Genomic DNA, 23,411 nt, shown 5'->3' on the forward strand with positions numbered 1-23,411 from the left:
CCAGTGTAGAAGAAGTTCAAATCTGCAAGTCGAAAGACTGCCCTCCAGTATTCCCCAGAAGGCCTGACCCCCTTCTCCTGGCTCCATTCCCTTTTCCCCAACTATCTGTTTGGCCGTTTCCAGGCTTTTGTGTGATTTTTCCCCATTCTAAAAGGTTGAATTTGTTGGAAAGTGTGGTGTGAATGACAGCAGAGTTGCTTTACATAAAGAAAGTGCAGCAACGCAGCATTTAGTATAAGACGCAGTAGATGCAGGCTAGAGCCAGTGTAGAAGAAGTTCAAATCTAGAAGTCAAAAGACTGCCCTCCAGTATTCCCCAGAAGGCCTGACCCCCTTCTCCTGGCTCCATTCCCTTTTCCCCAACTATCTGTTTGGCTGTTTCAAGGCTTTTGTGTGATTTTTCCCCGTTCTAAAAGGTTGAATTTGTTGGAAAGTCTGGTGTGAGTGACAACAGAGTTGCTTTACATAAAGAAAGTGCAGCAACGCAGCATTTAGTATTAGACGCAATAGATGCAGGCTAGAGCCAGTGTAGAAGAAGTCAAAAGAATACCCTCCAGTATTCCCCAGAAGGCCTGACCCCCTTCTCCTGGCTCCATTCCCTTTTTCCCAACTATCTGTTTGGCCGTTTCCAGGCTTTTGTGTGATTTTTCCCCGTTCTAAAAGGTTGAATTTGTTGGAAAGTCAGTTGTGAATGACAGCAAAGTTGCTTTACATAAAGAAAGTGCAGCAACGCAGCATTTAGTATTAGAAGCAATAGATGCAGGCTAGAGCCAGTGTAGAAGAAGTTCAAATCTGCAAGTCGAAAGACTGCCCTCCAGTATTCCCCAGAAGGCCTGACCCCCTTCTCCTGGCTCCATTCCCTTTTCCCCAACTATCTGTTTGGCCGTTTCAAGGCTTTTGTGTGATTTTTCCCCGTTCTAAAAGGTTGAATTTGTTGGAAAGTCTGGTGTGAGTGACAACAGAGTTGCTTTACATAAAGAAAGTGCGGCAACGCAGCATTTAGTATTAGACGCAATAGATGCAGGCTAGAGCCAGTGTAGAAGAAGTTCAAATCTGGAAGTCAAAAGAATACCCTCCAGTATTCCCCAGAAGGCCTGACCCCCTTCTCCTGGCTCCATTCCCTTTTTCCCAACTATCTGTTTGGCCGTTTCCAGGCTTTTGTGTGATTTTTCCCCATTCTAAAAGGTTGAATTTGTTGGAATGTCAGTTGTGAATGACAGCAAAGTTGCTTTACATAAAGAAAGTGCGGCAACGCAGCATTTAGTATTAGAAGCAATAGATGCAGGCTAGAGCCAGTGTAGAAGAAGTTCAAATCTGGAAGTCGAAAGACTGCCCTCCAGTATTCCCCAGAAGGCCTGACCCCCTTCTCCTGGTTCCATTCCCTTTTCCCCAACTATCTGTTTGGCTGTTTCCAGGGTTTTGTGTGATTTTTCCCCATTCTAAAAGGTTGAATTTGTTGGAAAGTCTGGTGTGTGTGACAGCAGAGTTGCTTTACATAAAGAAAGTGCAGCAACGCAGCATTTAGTATTAGACGCAATAGATGCAGGCTAGAGCCAGTGCAGAAGAAGTTCAAATCTGGAAGTCAAAAGACTGCCCTCCAGTATTCCCCAGAAGGCCTGACCCCCTTCTCCTGGCTCCATTCCCTTTTCCCCAACTATCTGTTTGGCCGTTTCCAGGCTTTTGTGTGATTTTTTCCCCATTCTAAAAGGTTGAATTTGTTGGAAAGTCTGGTGTGAGTGACAGCAAAGTTGCTTTACAGAAAGTGTGGCAACGCAGCATTTAGTATAAGACACAGTAGATGCAGGCTAGAGCCAGTGTAGAAGAAGTTCAAATCTGGAAGTCGAAAGACTGCCCTCCAGTATTCCCCAGAAGGCCCGACCCCCTTCTCCTGGCTCCATTCCCTTTTCCCCAACTATCTGTTTGGCCCTTTCCAGGCTTTTGTGTGATTTCCCCCTGTTCTAAAAGGTTGAATTTGTTGGAAAGTCTGGTGTGAGTGACAGCAAAGTTGCTTTACAGAAAGTGTGGCAACGCAGCATTTAGTATAAGACACAGTAGATGCAGGCTAGAGCCAGTGTAGAAGAAGTTCAAATCTGGAAGTCGAAAGACTGCCCTCCAGTATTCCCCAGAAGGCCCGACCCCCTTCTCCTGGCTCCATTCCCTTTTCCCCAACTATCTGTTTGGCCCTTTCCAGGCTTTTGTGTGATTTCCCCCTGTTCTAAAAGGTTGAATTTGTTGGAAAGTCTGGTGTGAATGACAGCAAAGTTGCTTTACATAAAGAAAGTGTGGCAACGCAGCATTTAGTATTAGACGCAATAGATGCAGGCTAGAGCCAGTGTAGAAGAAGTTCAAATCTGGAAGTCGAAAGACTGCCCTCCAGTATTCCCCAGAAGGCCTGGGGGCTTCTGCATGCTCAGCAGCTAGCGTACCACTGTGGGACTATGGGCAGTGGGGGAGGGGGGAATTCCACCATCATCATCACAAGTTCAAGTCTCCAGCTCTGGGTGGAGCTGTGGGTGGCAGTGGGCAGCTACGGGGAGACACCTGCATCCCATGACTTTAGCATTCAGTGCCAGACTTTAGCATTCAGTCCTTGCTGCCAAGCCCCTTCCTCAGATCTCTGGAGGAAGAGGGGGGGGCATCAGCCATCCAGCTGCTTTTGCACCGTGGCCGGACAGCTGCGGGCAAGGTGTGGCCATCCTCACAACATATCTGCATGCCACCCCTCTTCATCCCCCCTCACACACACAGGCACACACCCTCCATCCACACGCCCTTCCTCCACTACTCACACAGACACACAATTTCAAAAGCAATGAATAGAGCAAATTATAATTAGATGAGAGAGTGTGTGTCTGAGTCCATAAATCTTCTTGACTTCTGCTTATTTTAGCCAGACAGCTTAATGGCCTGCAGTTCTGGAAGACTTGTCTCTTAATGACTGACTTTTTATCTGCATATCAAACAGCCCCCGCTGTGCATGTCAGCAGCAGAATGACTAAATTGGATGTGTCTTTTGAAGCTTGCCTTACCATCTTCAGTTACTAGCCAGCAAACTCCCATCGCTCGCTCGCTCCTCTCCTTGCCTTGTGCTTTGCCCCCTCACCCACCTCCGTGGCTGCCACACTGCGTCCCTCCTCACCGCCTCAGACTCCTGCCCAGCCACAAGCCGACGGGTCACGTGTGTGTTTCCCAAACAAACCCCCAGCTTAAGACCCGCCTTCCTACCTCATCCAATTGGGTCTCTCGACGTCAGGGAAAGACCCGATTGGATGAGGTAGGAATGCAGGTCTTAAGCCAGGGGTTTCCTTGTTTGATTGGGAAACGCGTCGCTATGGGGGCTTCTATTGGAGCGTCTCCTCCATGGAGACACTCCAATAGAAGCCCCTGAAAGCAGCACGTTTCCCAAACAAGGAAACCCCCAGCTTAAGACCCAGCCCGCCCACCTCATCCAATCGGATCTCTCGACGCCAGGGAGAGACTCGATTGGATGAGGTAGGAAGGCGGGTCTTAAGCCAGGGGTTTCCTTGTTTGATTGGGAAATGCGTCGCTATGGGGGCTTCTATTGGAGCGTCTCCTCCATTGAGACACTCCAATAGAAGCCCCTGAAAGCAGCACGTTTCCCAAACAAGGAAACCCCCAGCTTAAGACCTGGCCCGCCCACCTCATCCAATTGGGTCTCTCGACGCCGGGGAGATAGGAAGGTAGGAAGGCGGGTCTTAAGCCGGGGGTATATGTTTCCTTGTTTGTTTGGGAAATGCGCCGCTATTGGGGCTTCTATTGGAGCGTCTCCTCCATGGAGACGCCCTAATAGAAGCCCCGAGAGTGGCGTGTTTCCCAAACAAACGCAGAAACACCCGGCTTAAGACCCCCCCACCTCATCCATCCAGGTCTCTCCTATGATGTCGACGTCATAGGAGAGACCCGATTGGATGAGGTGGGTGGGTCTTAAGCCGGGTGTTTCCGTGTTTGGGAAACAAGCAGTTTAAAGCTCCCCCAGCTTCTATTGGGGCCTCTCCTTGGTCGCCATGGTGACGACGACCAAGGAGAGGCCCCGATAGAAACCGGGGGAGCCTTTTTTCCCAGGCAAAAGGGGGGGGGGAAAGGCCATTTCCGGCCAGATGGTGTTTCTCCCCACCATTTCCTGTCATGTCCGGGCAAATCCGGACGATTGGTCACTGTAATGTTGGGGAATGAGAGAAATTCCTGCAGATAGCTCAAGGATACCAGGTTTTACTTGTTAGACTTATACTGTTTGTTACTCCTGAGATGGAAATCATAAAATTGAAAGGATTTATTATTTCCACCTTTACTTGGAAGCCAGATAACACTATGATGAGAAAACGAAGATTTCCTTACCTGGATTTCTGTTCTTATGCCTTTTCTGGGCAGCATTGAGAAGATGAAATGATGGTGGGAAAGAACTCCACAAAGCAGGCTTGATGATGGTGCAGTGGCTAGAGTGTTGGCCTGGGAGTCGGGAGATCCAGGTTCTAGTCCCCACTCCGCCTTGAAACCCACTGCATAACTTTGGGTCAATCACAAACTCTCAGCCCAACCCATCTCACAGGGTTGTTGTTGTGAGGATAAAATGGAGAGGAGTTGGAGGATTCTGTATGCCGCCTTGGGTTCCTGAAGAGGAAAAAAGGCAAGATATAAATGCAATAAATAAAATAAATAAATAAGCTGTGTTTGGTCATTCTCAGTGGGAGTGGTAGGCTTGCAAGTAGGACCTCTCTGGGCACATGCAGGTTCATATAGGTATAGGCAGTCCTTTCTGAGATAGATTTAGAGTTTTATCACACCAGCGTTATACTGTGCAATCACTGCGAAATGCGTGCAAAGGACTCCGAAGTTTTCCAGCTTGTAATCTGCTTTTATTGTGACGTACTCCCATGCATCCTGCTTTAATTGTGCTTCTTAACCAAAAGAAGTGCAATATTTTGCTACTAGTTTTTGAGCGTATCATTTGTTGTTTTCCAAGCAGCCCCTAGGGCGCAGGAGCAGGATTTGAAGAAAAATTAAACAAATGCTTACATCTGCGTAAGCTTTAATGGTAAAGACATCAAAATTGGTACAGTAATAGATATTAAGGAGAGCTTTAAGCATACGAAATTTGAATTGGATTGGGTCACCCGTTGATTTTTATGTTTTTTTTTTGTTTTTTTTTTACATTTCCCCCCTTAAACCCATTTCCTGGTATGCAAAGGATCTAGCCGCCCAGTAGCAACAACAACAACAACAATGGCGACAGCTTAGCGCTGTAGGGGATAATTCAAGGGAAACAGGTACATGGGATGAAGTTCTTACACTGGTGATTAAAGAAATGGTAACACTCACACGTTGCTCCTGTGCTTTTTGTTGTAGTTATTGCTAGTGTAACACAACCACAGTTTTTCCCACAGCAGTTATAGTTTGTAGAGCTGCCCAGACAAGGCATTTTAATGACACTGTGCATACTTTTCTTCCATTAGCACACAAACTGAAACTCTGTATTAGGGGAAAGACTCCATATTAGGGGAAATAGCCAAGAATCCATATTAGGGAAAATATAGGGGAAAGACTCCATGTTAGGGGAGATATACAGTGAGAACCAACCCTGACTGTTTCAGATGGAAGAGAATGAGGGCCTCTTAGGCAGTTTCTAAGTGCAGAGCAGTGGCCAGTCCCAGTACCTGAACCTTGTGCTTGGCAGAGTCTGATTCTTCATCAGCAATGCAGTTATTAGGTTCTGAAAGAATGGGCAGCTCCTGAATGAATGATAAATATTGTCTTTTCTTGTTCACGAAGCTAACCATTTTTGCTTGAATTTTATACATAATCATATCCCCTTGTTTCTTGATGAAATAAGGTATTGCACTTTCAAACGGTCACACTTGGAAGCAGCAGAGACGGTTTGCTGTAGTGACTATGCGGAAGCTGGGTCTGGGGAAGAAAGGCATGGAGCACCAAATAGAAGAAGAGGCCCAGCAGCTGGTGGAGATTTTTGCATGTGCAAAGGGTATGTGATATTAAGTGGTTATTTTTACGGGTTTAAAATTTTGTATATCTCTTTTATTAAATTTTCAATGTTTTAATCCTTGTAAACATCCCAGAGAGCTTCAGCTATCGGGCAGTATATAAATGTAAATAATAATAATAATAATAATAATAATAATAATAATAGATGATGATGATGATGATGATGATGATGATGCAGGCATATGTCCCCAGTCCACAGAAAACTTTGTGTACTCTGTACATTGTGGGGTGGAATTTTGTGTATTTTACTTGTTTTTTAACACAAAAATAAATTGCCAAAGATCTCAATTGTGTCCCATGCCTAGGATGACCATGTGGAAAGGAGAACAGGGCTCCTGTATCTTTAACAGTTGCATAGAAAAAGGAATTTCAGCAAGTGACACTTGTATGAATGCAGCACCTGGTGAAATTCCCTCTTCATCGCAACAGTTAAAGCTGCAGAAATCCTGCTCTCTTTTTTATCTGGTCACTCTAGTCTATTAGCCACTCAGCAGAGCTGTTTGGGGTGGTATGGAGCCTTTCACACACTAGTCCCCCAAGAGAAGAATTCAGACCTTTTGACAGCCTACAGTCAACAATTTGCCCAGCACTTTCCCATCCGCTCTGACTTGGACACTATAGTTGATACAGATCCAGTGGAAGTAACTATGGCACCTGCTTGTACAGTATTATTGGATACTTTTCAATTTGTACATCCCAATGAGGTGGACGGGATCCTTGGAGAGGTGTGTGTATTAGATTCTTGCCCTTCCTGGCTCATAAAAGCAGCCAGAACAGGACTGGCTGAGTGGGTAATTGGAGTGGTCAATGCCTCCCTTTGCCAAGGCAGGGTGCCGGCCTGCTTGAAGGAGGCAGTAGTAAAACCCACATTGAAAAAGCCCTCTTCGAACCCCACCATATTGCATAATCACTGGCCAGTTTCCAGTATTCTATTTCTGGGCAAAGTACTGGCACGCATTGTGACCTCCCAATTCCAGGGATTCCTGGATGAGACAGATTATCTAGTTCCATTTCAGACTGGCTTCAGACCTGGTTATGGAATATAAACAGCTTTGTTTGCCTTGGTGGATGACCTATGCCAGGAACTGAACAGGGGTAGTGTGTGTTGGAAGTTAAACTCTATTCCAGACATAAGCAGAATTAGCAGCGGCTCTCAGCATAGAACACAGCAAAGACACAAATGAGGTTCAGGATCCTTTGCTTAGTTAAAAACAAAGCCTTTTACTGGCAGTTGAATAACTTAGTTACAGCATCACACATACTCACAAACGTTCATAATAGTCTACACAGCAGCAGCATTACAGATGGAGTGGATAATCAAAATGGACACAAAACACAGGCATTTATATAGAGGAAAACTGTACAGTCATGGGAAAACTGATTGAAAAACATCTCCAGCCAATAATTCAACAATTGTCCAGCTGAGGCCTTGACATTTAGAAAATACATTTCTGCTGACTTCTTCATTTTTCTTCAGGCCTCCAGGCACTTGTAAAACAGTGGTAAAAGTAAAACCAGATCCAATCCAGGATCCAACACCCCTTCTTTTACTTTTATATAACAGTTTTATGCAAAAACATTTGTACAGTTATTTACATTTGCTCCTGCCTGAAACCTAACGTTTCACAAATCTCTCTGTGTCTTGTAACTCCTAATGGCTTTGTGAACAGGTCAGCAATCTTCCCCCACCCCCACAGAGCAAAATGTCATCTTGGCCCTGTGGGGAAGAAGAAAGAGCAAGGGGACTGGAGCAGGCAGAAGAAACATCATGGCCTGCTCCTGTTGGACTCTTCCCCCACCCCCACAGGGCAAACTGTCATCTTGGCCCTGTGGGGAAGAAGAAAGAGCAAGGGGACAGGAGCAGGCAGAAGAAACATCATGGCCTGCTCCTCTTGGACTCTCTCTTTCTCTCTCCTCCCTCCCTCCCTCCTGAACTCCTGTTCCTTGTGTGTCATGTCTTTATTAGATTGTAAGCCTGAGGGCAGGGACTGTCTTTTTTGCGAAGTGTAAGCCGCTCTGAGAGCCTTTTTTGGCTAAGGAGCGGGATATAAATATGTTAAATAAATAAATAAAATAAATAAATGTTTTCCTTTGACTCACAATAAACAAGCCTTAGAGTTTTGTTATTTATATGTTCTTTCACATTTTGATATTTAATTGCAATATGTTTTGACCTTGACTTGAACATGTCTGCATTTGCTAAAGCAATACATGATTGAGAGTCACAGAACACAGTAATTGGCATTTCAAATTGGATTTTGAAATCCTTCAGTAATTGCACGAACCATGTGACTTCTCCACATAACTCAAACAACGCTCCATATGCTGCCTCGCAGGAAGATATGGACACATAAGCCTGTTTTCTGGATCTCCAGGAGATTAATGCTTTGCCAAACATTAACACAATCCCTGATGTTGACTTTCGGTTTTCCAGGCACCCTGCCCAGTCTGAGTCAACATAGCTTAGAAACTTTTTATCTGGTTCTGAAGATAGCTTTAGACAGTACTTTAAGGTTCCTTTCAGATACCTTAACACCCTTTTTGTTGCTTGCCAAGCTGAGACTGTTGGCTTAGCAATGAACCTGCTCAAAATAGCTACAGCGGCAGCAAGATCTGGCCTGGACCAAGAAACCAAGTAAAGTAAAGTGCCCACCACTGAGTGATACAGACTTGGATCACTAAAACTTTCTCCTTGCAGATTCTTGTGAACGTCCATCTCCAAAGGGCTTTTGACTCCTTTGCAGTCTTGCATCCCACAAGCCTCTAGCAAGTTCAAAATCTTCTGCTTCTGGCTAAGCAAAAAACTTCCATCTTCTGCTACCTTTACCTCTACACCTAGGTAATTTTTCACTGGACCTAAAGATTTCAAACTGTACCTACTTCCAAGTTGATTTGCAACTTTCTGGACCTCTTCATTGTTTGTACATGCAATTAAAACATCATCAACATAAATAATAATGGCTTTATAATTTTTTCCACTACCCTTTGTGTACAGACAAGGATCTGCCAGGCTCCTGTCAAATCCCATTTCATTGACCAAAGTGGAATTTAAAATGGAATTCCAGCACCTGGCACTCTGCTTAAGCCCATATATTGCCTTCTTAAGAAACCAGACCCTGTTATTTTCTGATTCATGACCTTCTGGTTTCCTCATGTAAATTGACTCACTTATTGGAGCGTTCAGATAGGCCGTTTGGAAATCGTATTGCTTGACAATTAATTTTTCCTTTGCAGCAATTGTTAAAAGCAACCTTAGAGTCTCAGCCTTACACGTTGGAGCAAAGGTCTGATCGTAGTCTACGTCCTTAACCTGAGTGAAACCTCTTACAACAAGCCTGGCTTTGAACTTTTCTCCCCCAGACTCTAGCCACTTTCGCTTAAAGACCCAGCGACAAGACACGGCTTTTTGTCCTGCGGGTAAATCTGCCTCTTGAAATACATCATTGTCTTTCAAACTTTGCATTTCACTTTCCATGGCTGCCTTCCTCTTTTGTTTTTCTAAAGGACCTAATCTTTGAATATCTGCATAAGTCTCAGGTTCAAAATTAACATGAAAGACTTTAGATGCAAATTGCTCAGGGGGAATTCCTTTGTTTACCCTCTGTGAGCGGCGAGGGATAGACACCTCCTCCTCCTCCTGAACCACTTCGGTTTCTAACTGAGGAATTTGATCTTGAGTTAACTCCTGTGGTGCTGGCCTACTGCTTAGCTCAATCAAAATTTCTGGGTTGCTGTGGATTCCAACCCAGTTTTGTTCCTCAAACTGAGCTGACTTTGAACCTAGAATTTTCCCATTTTGCATTAGAAATCTGCAGTTTCTGTTTTGATAACCCACAAAACGCAACCTGATGCCTTTCGGGGGGGCTTGCCTTCTTTGGGACAAAGGAATGTTAACAATCGCATAACTACCCCAGGTCCTCAAATGCTTAAGATTCGGGTTTCTCCCATACAACAAGGAAAAAGGGGTGTTATTAATGGTGCTTGAACGAGTTCTGTTACACAAATAATTAGCTGTGGCAAACGTTTCTCCCCACAGCTGTTGTTCGGCTTTGGCATCCTGCATTAGGCATTCCATCTTGGATTTTAACATGCCTATCCGGCACTCAACTGAGCCGTTTTGCCAGGGACTTTTTGGGTCAATCAATTTATGCATAATCCCTGTTTTTGTACAGTAACACTTAAATTCCAGGCTCTGAAATTCTCCTCCATGATCCGTTTGAAATTTCTGCACCTGCTTTTGGAAAAATCTTTCTATCCAAGTAACCCAATTCTTCACAGTATTTAAACAATCAGCTTTTGCTTTTATCAGGTAAACCCATGAATATCTGGTTTTGTCATCCAGGAGAATTAAAGCATATTTTGCCTTTCCAATGCTTTCTGGAAATGGTCCAGCCAAGTTCTCATGGGGAGGTAAGCTGTTATTAGTCATACAACCTGCTGTAATTGTCCCGGATTCCTCCTCTTCCATATTGTTGTCCAGAAAATACAAGCCGTTTTCCACATGAGCAGTCCCACGCAATTTCCCTTGCTTCTTAATAAAACATTTTGCTCCATCAAAACGTACTGAAAATCCTTTTTCAGTTAGATTAGAAACTCCTAGAAGGGAATAGCTTAAGCTTGGGACAAATAACATAGAGTCAAAACTTTCCTTCAAAAAAGGTAGATAGCATCTTCCTTCTGTGATCACCCGTGCTGAGCTTCCGTCTGCCAATGCAACGTTCGTTAGTGTAGATTCTCTGGAATTCTTGAAAAACTTCCGCTGGTTGCATATGGACGTGCTGCAGGCAGAATCAATCAGCCACCGATCGCTTTATTTGCTCTCCTCTCTGGAATCCTCTTTCCTGACTCCAGCCGTTACAAGCTGCGCGGCTTTCTCCAGCTTTGCTTTCCAGCGCCGTTTCTTGCCATGGGCGTCAGCCGGCTCTGATTGCAGCTTGGCTCTGCAATCTTTTTTCAAATGCCCAACACGGCCACATAGATAACAGCGAAGCAGCTTGACTTTCTTTGAAGTTGAATATGCGGATTCAGCTTCCTGCTTTACTGGCTTAACCCCTTCATTTCCAGACCACTTTACAAATGCGTCTGGCTTGCCGTCTGAGCTTACGGCTTCCTTTCTCACCTGCCTTTTCTGCTGTTCCTCTAACAGCCTTCCAGAGAGAAAATTAAGGGTTAAGTCCCACACTGCCATTCCTTCCAGCGTCGCTACTAAAACATCCCAGGAAGGAGGCAGGCTAGAGAGCACAACATACACTTTGTTCTCCTCCGTCAGCAGCAGACCTGCGGCTGCCAAATTTTCAAAGCAATTATGGAGCTCTTGTAAGTGCGTGGAAACTTCACCCCCTTCTTTAAGGTGAGTGTGATACATTCTTCTAGTTAAATTTATCCTGGAACCAGCAGTGTCTCTGACATAGACCTCTCTGAGTTTAGTCCAAATAACATTCACTGTGTCTTCATGGTTAATATAAGACAACTGGTCAATTCTCATGCACAGGACAATTTGCACCTTTGCCATTTTGGCATGGCAGAGCTCCCGGAGCTCTGCTGCACTTAAATCTTCTGGTGGTTCATTAGCCACCACGTCCCACAAATCATCTTTCTTCAGGCACATTTCAATTTTAAACCATCAGGAAAGATAGTTAGAGTCTGTGAGCAATTCCATTGGGACATTACTGCCAAAATTAGGATGTGCCATAATTACGGGTTAGGGTTAGGGTTAGGGTTAGGGTTAGGGTTAGGGTTAGGGTTTAACTTCCAACAGGTTATGGGCCCAGAACCCAGAACCCAGAGCCAGAGTTTTTCTCTCAGCAAGGATCAGTGGGACCAGTAGATGGAACTGTGACTGACTAAACCCTGGAGCGGCTAGTGGAGTCATTGGGAAGGCAAGAGAAGGCTATTTTGGATAGCCATTTGTCTTGGATGTCACACAGAAGTCTGGAGGCTGGCAGAAGTTGTTGATTTTTAGTAGGGATGTGCATGAACACCCCGCTCCGCCCACAGGCCAATCTGAAAATTTCGGATCGGCCCACTCCGCTTCGCGCCGCTCCGCCACTACTCCGCTCCTCTTTGCCGCAGAGCTCTGGCTCCTAATCAGAGCTCCACAGTGGAGGGAAGTGGCACCAGGTAAGGCCGGGAGAGGAGGGCAGGGGGGGGTACCAGGCCCTGCCGCCATCGCCGCCTGTGCGGCGATGGCAGCAGAGCCCGGTAAGGGACCAAGGGGGAGGGGGGCCTTACCTGCCTCCATCTGCGGTCCGTCGGCTTCTTCAATTGAGCCCGTGGTTGTGGCCCAGACTTCCTGGTTGAACCGCAGACTCAATTGAAGAAGCTGACGGACCGTGGGCGGACGCAGGTAAGGGAGAGGAGGGCGGGGGGGTTACTGGGCCCTGCCGCTGTTGCCGCATGGGCGACAGTGACAGCAGCAGGGCCCAGTAATCCCCACTTACCTTTCTGGCGGAGCTCCGGATCGAGGCAAAGGATCCACCTTCACCTCAATCCTCTTCGCCATGCTCTGCCAACCCCCCAAACCTCTTTGCCTCCACCTTAAGGGCAGGCGAAGCCCCCCGCTCTGCTCCTGCTTCTCCGGTTCGAGGATAAGCGGAGCACATCCCTAATTTTCAGGGCTCTGAGGAATCCACGGATAGCCGGTCAGACCTGAAGAATCAAACAATGAAGGGGTTGAAGTGCATCCCTGTTTGTTCTGCTGGACCTTTCAGCAGCATTCAGTACCACTGACCATGTTATCCTTGGCCATCCAAAAGTGGGAGGATTGGGTCTCCCTAATATAAAGTGGTATTATATTGCAAATCAATTAAGATATGTGATAGAGGGGATGACAGGAAATAAGGATTTGGAATGGTTAGAATGGGAGATGCAAGAGAAGAAGTATAAGTTGGAGAACATTTTTTAAAATAATTTTTTTTAAAAAAGAAATGGAGGGAATAGAGAACCCCCTGATGACAAATATAATAGAGATTTGGGCCAAATATAAAGAAAAAATAATGCCAAAGATATCACCCCTAACGCCAGTGATGATGATAGGGAATTTCCCAGAGACTTTGAAGAAAGAATTGGAGAAAGATTTAAGGGAAAAAGGAATAGATAAATTAAAAGATTGGATGAATGAAATGGATAGAGACAAAATAAAAGAGTTAGTAAGAGAGAGGAGAAATGCTTGGATGGAGGCAGCACAATTGGAACAATGGACAAAAAAGAGGAAAGAGGAAAATATAGAGTGTAGAGAGTGTACAGAAACGGAAAGGTTGATTTTACAAAGAGAAAACAAAAATGGAAAGCTAGTTGGTAGGGGTATAATGAGTGTGGTACTAATGAGCATGGAAAAACAGCAAGAACATATTAAAATGATATGGGACCAAGATATGGTAGGAAAGTTAAGTGGTCAAGAGTGGGGGAAGATATGGAGTCAACGTATATTAAAGAGTATGTCAACAAGAATAAAAGAAAATTACTACAAATTAGTATGGAGGTGGTATTTAACACCGGTAAGATTACACCAGATAGATAAGAAATATTCAGTAAATTGTTGGAGGGGGTGTCAGGAAATAGGTACATATTTTCATGTGTAGTGGGATTGTAAAAATATTCAGAAGTTTTGACAAATGGTATTTAAAGAAATAAATGAAATAATGGGATGGAAGGTAGAAATAGGCCCAAAGACAGCATTGTTATCAATATATGAAGGGGTCCAATGTATGCAAAATAGTAAAGAATTAATAACTAATTTACTAACAGCAGCTAGACTGATAATTGCTAGGAATTGGAAAGAACAAAGGGAATATAAAATAGAAGAATAGTATAAAGAAGTCTGAGATATTGCTATTAATGATAGGCTAACGGGGTGTATGAAAGTTAAGAAAGGAATATTAAAGTGGAATGATTTTGAGGAGATTTGGAAACCATTTGTTAAATTTGTATTAGGAAAAGGGAAAGGGTGTAAACCGTCACAAGATGCGTCACAATTTTGGAGTGGAGAATAATGGTCCCAGTGGGTGGGTTGCACTTATTATCATTTTTATTATGGTTATGATGATGATTGATTATGGTTATAACTATTATTATTAGATTATTATATTAAGCAGTTTTTTCTTTGTTCTTTATTGGTTATTATTGTATGGTAATGAGTTGATGTGTTGTGGTTATTGTATACTTTTAATTTTAAAAATAAAAATAATTATTTTTTAAAAAAGGAAGCTGTTTAGGTGCTAACCTGTGTCTGTCAGCAGTAATGCACTGGATCAGGGCAAACAAATTGAAGCTTAATCCAGACATGTCAGACATGCTCCTGGTCAGTCGAAATGCAAATCAGGGAATTGGGATTCAGCTTGTTCTGGATGGGGTTATGCTCCCCTTGAAGACAAAGGTTTGCAACTTGGGTGTACTCCTGGATTCAGCCCAGAGCCTGGATGCCCAGATTTCAATGGTGTCCAGGAGTGCATTTCATAGAATCATAGAATCATAGAATAGCAGAGTTGGAAGAGGCCTACAAGGCCATCGAGTCCAACCCCCTGCTCAATGCAGGAATCCACCCTAAAGCATCCCTGACAGATGGTTGTCCAGCTGCCTCTTGAAGGCCTCTAGTGTGGGAGAGCCCACAACCTCCCTAGGTAACTGATTCCACCGTCGCACTGCTCTAACAGTCAGGAAGTTTTTCCTGATGTCCAGCCGGAATCTGGCTTCCTTTAACTTGAGCCCGTTATTCCGTGTCCTGCACTCTGGGAGGATCGAGAAGAGATCCTGGCCCTCCTCTGTGTGACAACCTCTGAAGTATTTGAAGAGTGCTATCATGTCTCCCCTCAATCTTCTCTTCTCCAGGCTAAACATGCCCAGTTCTTTCAGTCTCTCTTCATAGGGCTTTGTTTCCAGATCCCTGACCATCCTGGTTGCCCTCCTCTGAACATGCTCCAGCTTGTCTGCGTCCTTCTTGAATTGTGGAGCCCAGAACTGGACACAATACTCTAGATGAGGCCTAACCAGGGCCGAATAGAGAGGAACCAGTACCTCACGTGATTTGGAAGCTATACTTCTATTAATGCAGCCCAAAATAGCATTTGCCTTTCTTGCAGCCATATCGCACTGTTGGCTCATATTCAGCTTGCGATCTACAACAATTCCAAGATCTTTCTCGTTTGTAGTATTGCTGAGCCAAGTGTCCCTCATCTTGTAATTGTGCATTTGGTTTCTATTCCCTAAATGTAGAACTTGGCATTTATCCCTATTAAATTTCATTCTGTTGTTTTCAGCCCAGCACTCCAGCCTATCAAGATCACTTTGAAGTTTGTTTCTGTCTTCCAGGGTATTAGCTATCCCACCCAATTTGGTGTCATCTGCAAATTTGATCAGCGTTCCCTGCACTTCCTCGTCCAAATCATTAATAAAAATGTTGAAGAGCACTGGGCCCAGGACTGAGCCCTGCGGCACCCCACTCGTTGCCTCTCCCCAGTTTGAGAAGTTTCCATTGATAAGTACTCTTTGAGTCCGATTCTGTAGCCAACTGTGAATCCACCTAATAGTTGTTCCATCTAGCCCACTTTTAGCTAGTTTGTTAATCAGAATGTCATGTGGTACTTTGTCAAAAGCTTTGCTGAAGTCAAGATATATGACGTCCACAGCATTCCCACAGTCCACAAGGGAGGTTATCTTATCAAAAAATGAGATCAAATTAGTCTGACAGGATTTGTTCCTGACAAATCCATGTTGGCTTCTTGTAACCACTGCATTGATTTCAAGGTGTTTACAGATTGACTTCTTTATAATCTGCTCCAGAATTTTCCCAGGGATGGATGTCAGACTGACTGGTCTGTAGTTCCCAGGTTCCTCCTTTTTATTTATTTATTTATTTATTTATTTATTTATTACATTTTTATACCGCCCAATAGCCGAAGCTCTCTGCCCTTTTTGAAGATAGGGACAACGTTAGCCCTCCTCCAGTCGTCCGGCACCTCACCCGTCTTCCATGATTTTGCAAAGATAATAGACAAAGGTTCTGAGAGTTCTTCTGCTAGCTCCTTCATTACTCTAGGATGCAGTTCATCGGGCCCTGGAGATTTAAACTCATTCAAGGAAATTAGGTGTTCTTTGACCATTTGTTTATCAATCTCAACTGCAATCCTGCCCCCTCAACTTCTGCTTCACTTTTTCCAGGGGGGTCATAGACCCGCTTTTGGGAGAAGACCGAGGCAAAGTAGGAATTGAGCACTTCAGCCTTTTCTTTGTCGTCTGTTATCAATTTGCCATCCTCATTAAGCAGTTGAACCACCATTTCTTTCCTCTGTCTTTTACTACTCACGTAACTGAAGAAAGCCTTTTTATTGCTTTTAGCATCCCTCGCTAATCTCAGCTCATTCACAGCTTTAGCCTTCCTGACGCCATTTCGGCACTTCTGCGCCACTTGTCTGTACTCTTCTTTTGTAGCCTGGCCTTCCTTCCACTTCCTATATGTATCCCTTTTTGTTTTCAGGTCATCTCTAAGCATTTTGTGGAGCCACATTGGTTTCCTCTGTTGTCTTCTATCTTTTCTCCTTGTTGGAATTGTTTGTAACTGTGCCTTTAAAATTTCATTTTTGAAATACTCCCACCCATCCTGCACTCCTTTTCTCATTAGGCTCCTTTGCCACGGGACCTTACTTATTATAGTTCTGAGTTTATTAAAATAAGCTTTCCTAAAATCCAGAGTATGTGTATGGCTACGCTCGACTTTTCTCTCCTTCATAATCAAGAATTCAAGTATGACGTGGTCACTTTCCCCCAGAGTTCCCGTAACTGCCACTTTATCCACTAAGTCATCCCTATTGGTCAATAACAAGTCAAGGATTGCCGATCCTCTAGTTCCTTCCTCCACTTTCTGTAGGAGAAAGTTATCACCCATACATGTCAGGAATTTCTTGGAAGGGCCGCTTTTGGCAGTAATGGTCTCCCAACAGATATCAGGGTAATTGAAGTCCCCCATCACTACTACATCACACTTCCTTGAAACACTGGCAATTTGTTTCTCAAAAGTTTCGTCCTCGTCTTCTCCTTGATTGGGTGGTTGGTAGTAGACTCCTATTATCATGTTCTTTTTATTCCTAGCCCCATTTATTTTAATCCAGACGCTCTCGACAGGGCTCCCAGTCTCATCCGCCTGTATTTCTGTGCAGGGATAGGTATTTTTAACATATAGTGCAACTCCACCTCCCTTTCTATTTCTTCTGTTCTTTTTGAACAAGTTATATCCTTCATTTGCTATATTCCAGTCATGGGAGTCATCCCACCAAGTTTCAGTTATACCTATCAAGTCATATTTGCCTTCATGTAATAAGAGTTCAAGTTCATTCTGTTTGTTTCCCATGCTCTGGGCATTAGTATATAAACATCGAAGACCATGTGTTTTATAGTCTGGCTTTGTTCCTACCTTGTTGCAGACACTATTTTGGGACACTGTTGGAGCTGTTCTCTGTACTGTGGTGCATTGGCCTTCATCCATTGTTGCCTCAAAATTTGCGTCTCCCACCCCCGTAAGATTCAGTTTAAAGCCCTCCTGATGAAGTTCTTCATGCTGTGGCCGAACTCATTCTTTCCATCCCTTGTGAGGTGCAACCCATCCCTTGCCAGCAGTCCATGTTCCAAGTCGCGTAGCCTGTGGTCCCAGAATCCAAAACGCTCACGATGGCACCACCTTCGAAGCCAGTCGTTCATCCAGAGTATTTTTCTTTCCCTTTCTAATCCTCTTCCAAGAACCGGGAGGATGGATGAGAAAATTACCTGGGCCCCAAAGTTCTTCAGTTTCCTTCCCAGAGCTTCAAAGTCTGAAATGATTTCTTTGTAGCTCTGCTTGGTGACATCATTTGTTCCCAAATGATTTGCACAATTAAAGCTAGTGCACCATCTGCGCCCGTTCCTAGAGATGTCGGACCTGGCCACAGTGACACATGCCTTAGTTACAACCCGCTTGGATTACTTTAATGCGTGCTACATGGAGCAGCCTTTGAAGAGTGTTTGGAAACTCCAGCTGATTCAAAGAGCTGCAGCGAGATTGTTGACCGGGGCTGTTTACAGGGAACATACAACTCCCCTGTTAAAACAGCTCCACTGGCTTCCAGTCTGTTTCTGGGCACAATTCAAAGTGCTGGTCATGACCTATAAAGCCCTATACAGCTCAGTTATTTGAAAGACAGTATTCTCCCATGTGTTAGAAACACGATTTGAAATTAAAATTCAAGGACAAATGGTGAAAGTTAACACCCAGTATTTTATTAGACAGAATTGCAAGTCTGGGTGCTCCAGCAAAGTAGGCACACCCACAAGCTGATGCGAAGCTCTTTTATACCTTTAACCTGGCCGAAGTGGTCCCTCCCCTGGTTACCCATTGGTCAGGTATTTCAAGGGTTACAGCCTATCCCGGTACGCCTTGTAACTCCTCCCCCGTTTACCTCTTCATCACTTCCCCCCATAAGGTCATGAGTTCAAACAACAGATATGTTTCTCTTCCCCTATCATGACCACAAGACCATAATTTTTAACTGTTCACAAAGGGGCTTCAGTCATGCCTTCCTGTTTTTCTGTACATTCTGACAGTTATTTCCTTTGCTCTATTATCTCTACAGAAAAAGATCCTCCATCAGTTAAGTCATGTTTTCCTGTTTTTCTGTAAGTTTTGAGTTATATCCTTTGCTCTCCTCCATCTGTTAAGTCATGTTTTCCTGTTTTTCATATAACATCGCATTTAGCTGACCCCTTTCAGAAATCCTTATAAAATTGTTTTGATTATACATTTGCCATTATATTTCCCTTATAACATCTATATAATCCATTGGTTATATCTCTTTACAACATAACATTGAAAAAGTAACAGGTTTATCTGTGCTCTGAGATCTTCAGGGGAGGCCTTTCTCTCAGTCCCACCATCATCTCAGGCACGCCGGATGGGTACGCGGGAGAGGGCCTTCTCAGCGGCTGCTCCAAGGCTCTGGCATTCTGTTGAGATATACAGGCAGATAGATAATTGTAATGGTGCTTAAATTTTGTGTCTTTTACTGTTTTAATTCTTATGTTCACTCCTCTGGAATTTGTTAGATATATGGAGCAGTATACTCATTTTGTAAATAAATAAATAAACCTTACTTTTCAGGTCAGCCACTTGACCCTTCCTTGCCCATCACTAATGCAGTCTCCAATGTGATATGTGCTGTGACCTTTGGACACCGGTTTTCTCTTGAAGATGAAAAATTCCAGAAATTGACTGAAGCTGTTAATAGTTCTATAAAATTTGTAGGCGGCATATTTCATGTCGTGAGTATCCTTTTTCTCTCTAACTGAGACAGGACTCTGTCTTTGATCTATCTTCCCTCACAGAATTCTTGAAAAACTTCACAACTGTGGTTAGACTGTTGGAGTGAGTGAGTCTAGAGGTCTTCAATACCACCCTCAGATGGGGTCCTTTCCTGTCTAACATATAACCTATTTCTCACAATTACTGTAAAGATAAAAGTTGTGAGGAGATCACGTATATCACACAGAACTCTTTGGAGATCTGAATCCTCAATCATAGAATCATAGAATAGTAGAGTTGGAAGGGGCTTATAAGGCTGTCAAATCCAAACATGTTTAGCAATGGGCATTCATTTATGTACTATGTGTCTAACTTGCTTTTTTCTGAAGTATTGAAAGTAGTTCAAAAAGATCAGGAATAAATTGATGATAAAGCATCAAATTAAATAGAAGTACTATTGAATCTCCCAGGAAAAAAGATATTTGTTTGATTTGTACCTAATGTTTTTACAAGAATGGAAGGACAGAAGAACCCAGCCTCTCTTGGGAGGGAGTTCCAGAGCTTGGGAGTGGCCAGCAGAAAGGCTGTTTCTCAGGTTGCCACCAAACATGACTCTGAAGGTTGTGGTCTCAAAGAAAGGACCTCTCCAGAAGAACTTAAGAATTGGGCAGCCTGGATTGGGAAAAGGCGGTCTTTCCGGTAGCCTGGTCCCAAACCATACAGGGCTATATAGGTCATAACCGGACGCTTCAATTCTGCCAGGAAATTCAAGGTGCTCAGGGAAAAAACAGGTGTGGGTTTTTTGTTTTTGTTTTTAATAATTTTTCACTGGGGCCGTCACATCTCTGGGGCCTCAGCTAGACCTACCAGTCTAGTGTAATGGAGGGGTGAAGATCTCAAGATATTTTTATCGTGAGATCTCCACCTCTGTTTACACACAGCATGCAATGGCCTCAGAAGGAGAGGACATTGTGCCCACCATTTTGTTTTTTGTTTTTTAAGAGGAAGGGGAACACCCATGTGCAGCTCCAAGCTCATCATGAGTAACTGCAAGGAGCCAGGACAAACCATGACACCCGCCCACACATTCCGTGGTCTCAGGATCAGCCCAGGACCCCAGAAAAAGTGGCCCAAACTGTAGGGCCATATTCCAGTGCAAGGGAGGGATCATCCCTCCCTGAAACCAGGCTCCCCTGTTTGTCATGGGGATCCCGGTTTCCTTCGCCCCAGGGTAAAGCCCCATCTAGCTATGGCCTAAGTATGAAGGAGGGAAACCATTTCAAATGGAGAACTGCTCACCTAATTAGCATCACTAGTAATTTGTGATACCAGTGTTGAGGTTATGATCTCTGGCAACTTAATGAGGAAAAAAAGAGTGTTGCCTACTAAAGTACGCACGCGCACACACATGCATACACATAGACCCCCCACACCCAGACCCCCCACACACCCAAATACATATCAGTGGTGCCTTGAATCCTCTGACCAGAAATTATTTTATTTATTTATTTTATTACATTTTTATACCACCCAATAGCTGAAGCTCTCTGGGCGGTTCACAAAAATCCAGTAATTGCAGTATTCAGAAGAAGATGCTAAATCCAGATTTTCACCAAATGAGAACCAAATTAATAATTAAGCCATCAAGAATAATCCAGAGAGTGAAGCTGAAGTGCTGATCCAAAGGGGCTGGTTGAGAGTGGGGTTGTGCTACCCAACCTCCTCCTTGATGATGACAGGATTCTGATTTTGTTTTCCTTTCAGCTGTATGAAATGTTCCCATCAATACTGAAACATCTTCCAGGGCCTCACAAAAAGTTAATAACTGCCTCACATCTGGTGCTTTCATATGCAAAGGAGGAGATAAAAAAGCATAAGGAGCAACTGTCCTTTCATGAGCCACAGGATTTCATGGATTTCTATCTACTTCAGATGGAGAAAGTAAGTGTCTGCTTTTTACACAATGCTTTTGCTGAATAAAAGGGTGAAGTGTGAAAGAGCACCTAAACTAGAATAGCTGATCTTCGAGGTAAATACCAATATCGCTCCCCTAATCATGCAGTGTCACAGCTACTCTTGCACAGCTGCATAGAGGATAAATGTTAAGCTTCCATACTCACTGTCACAAATGCAGATTAGAACCTTGACTGCACACATAGGATGCATAGTCAACCGTTAAAGTGTATCAGTTAACCCTGTTACCTATACACTCTACAGAGCTCACAACCAAGATTACTAAGGATGGGGGAAAGGCTGTTGTTGAGCATCAGGAATATGAAATACAGGGCATTAATTATTAGTTACAGGGCATTCGTTAACCTAGTCACAGTAGTGCATCCACTGGTAACTTCCCAATTAGACTATTGCAATGCACTCTACGTGGGGCTGCCCTTGACGATGACTCAGAAGTCACAGCTAGTGAAAAATGAAGCAGCTAGACTGCTGACCTGTACATCTTACAAAGACCACATAACACCGGTCTTAAAAGAATTGCACTGGCTGCCTATACACTTCCAGTCAGAATTCAAGGTGTCAGAAATGACATTTAAAGTCCTAAACAGCTTGGGACCTCGATACTTGAGGGAGCGCCTCTCCCTATATAAGCCTACCGGAGAATTGAGATCTCTTGGAGGAGCCCTCCTCCGCACTCCACCAACACGAGACATACGCTATGGTGGGGCATGGGAGAGGGCTTTCTTTGTTGTGGCGCCCCGGCCATGGAATGCCCCCCCCCCCGCACGGAGGCCCAACTAGCACAGGTGCTGGCTTCATTTCAGTGCCAAGTTAAGACATGTTTTTTTAACAATGGTTAAATTCATCAAGCTTGTACATTGTTTTAACTGTTTTAATTGGTTTTACTGCTTCTAAATTCTATACTGATTTTAGCTTGATTAATGGTTTAATTTGTTTTTAGCTACGTATATTTATTGTTTTATATTGTTTGTATGTCTTTATCTGTATGTCACCTTGGGGGTCCAGTGATATATGTAATAATCATTTTTCATCAAGTATAACCCTAATCCAAACATCCTCACAAGCAGTAGAAGATGCAATCTGCACATGAGTGTGTGCATCTCACAACATTCAACTATGAGACATGATTTGCTCCTTGGATAGTAAGAGTTGACACAGAAAGTAAGGAAGTGCTGAAGGCCTGCCTTTGAAAACGGTCCGGAAACTGGTACAACTGGTACAAAACAGGGCAGCACATTTATTAACAGGGACTGGCCAATGAGACCACATTGCGCCAGGCCTTTTCCAGCTTCATTGGCTGCCAGTCCAGGTCCGGGCCCGATTCAAAGTGCTGGTATTAACATTGAAAGCCCTAAACGGCTTGGGGCCAGGCTATCTGAAGGAACGCCTCCTCCCATATGTACCTCCCCAGACCCTAAGGTCATCCTCACTTCTCTGTGAGTCCGTGCCTAAGGAAGAGAGGCAGGGCCTTCTCTGCTGTGCCACCCCGGCTGTGAAATGAGCTCCCTAAGGAGGTTTGCCTAGCGCCTACACTATATTCTTTCAGACACCAGGTGAAGACCTTTTTATTCTCTCAGCATTTGAACAGTTTATAGATTCAATTTTAACTTTGCTGTTTTAAATTTGTATTTTAAATTTGTATTTCTGCACTGCTGCTGGTTTTATCCTGATTGCGCTTTTATATAGTATTTTAATATCATGTTTTTATACTGTTCATTTTATACTTTGAATGGTTTTAATATTTGTGAACTGCCCAGGGAGCTTCAGCTATTGGGCAGTATAAAAATGCAATAAATAAACAAATAATACATTGTAAATTAAATTTCAACATCAGAACAAGAATGACCCCAACTCTACCTTTGATGAAGAGAACCTGGCTCAGGACATTCACGACTTCTTTGGCGCGGGAACAGAGACAACCACCACTACTCTGAGATGGGCACTTGTCCTCCTGACAAATCATCCAGATATCCAAGGTAAGAGACATCTGTCCCATGGGAGCAAGGGACACTCTTGATCCCAATCATGTCATTCTTTTAGGGCACAATCCTATACATGTTTAGACTGAAGGAAAAGTCTTACAACTGCCAGCATGGCTTGTTGGGGAATGCTGGAAGATGTAGGACTTCTTTTTCCAGACTAAACATGAATAGGATTCT

The 23,411-nt window shown here is 43.8% G+C and overlaps 1 protein-coding gene across 1 annotated transcript in view; it reads left to right on the forward strand.

Annotated features, from left to right (window-relative positions):
- Nucleotides 1-23,411, forward strand: part of LOC134402436 (cytochrome P450 2J5-like) — a 58,476-nt gene that overhangs the window by 21,097 nt on the left and 13,968 nt on the right. The window contains exons 3-6 of the mRNA XM_063131875.1: nt 5,848-5,997; nt 19,138-19,298; nt 21,043-21,219; nt 23,087-23,228. Coding sequence (XP_062987945.1) covers nt 5,848-5,997; nt 19,138-19,298; nt 21,043-21,219; nt 23,087-23,228 — 630 coding nt within the window. The remainder of the gene's footprint in view (nt 1-5,847; nt 5,998-19,137; nt 19,299-21,042; nt 21,220-23,086; nt 23,229-23,411) is intronic.

Source organism: Elgaria multicarinata, chromosome 8 (assembly GCF_023053635.1).
Source record: "Elgaria multicarinata webbii isolate HBS135686 ecotype San Diego chromosome 8, rElgMul1.1.pri, whole genome shotgun sequence".
Taxonomy (NCBI): domain Eukaryota; kingdom Metazoa; phylum Chordata; class Lepidosauria; order Squamata; family Anguidae; genus Elgaria; species Elgaria multicarinata.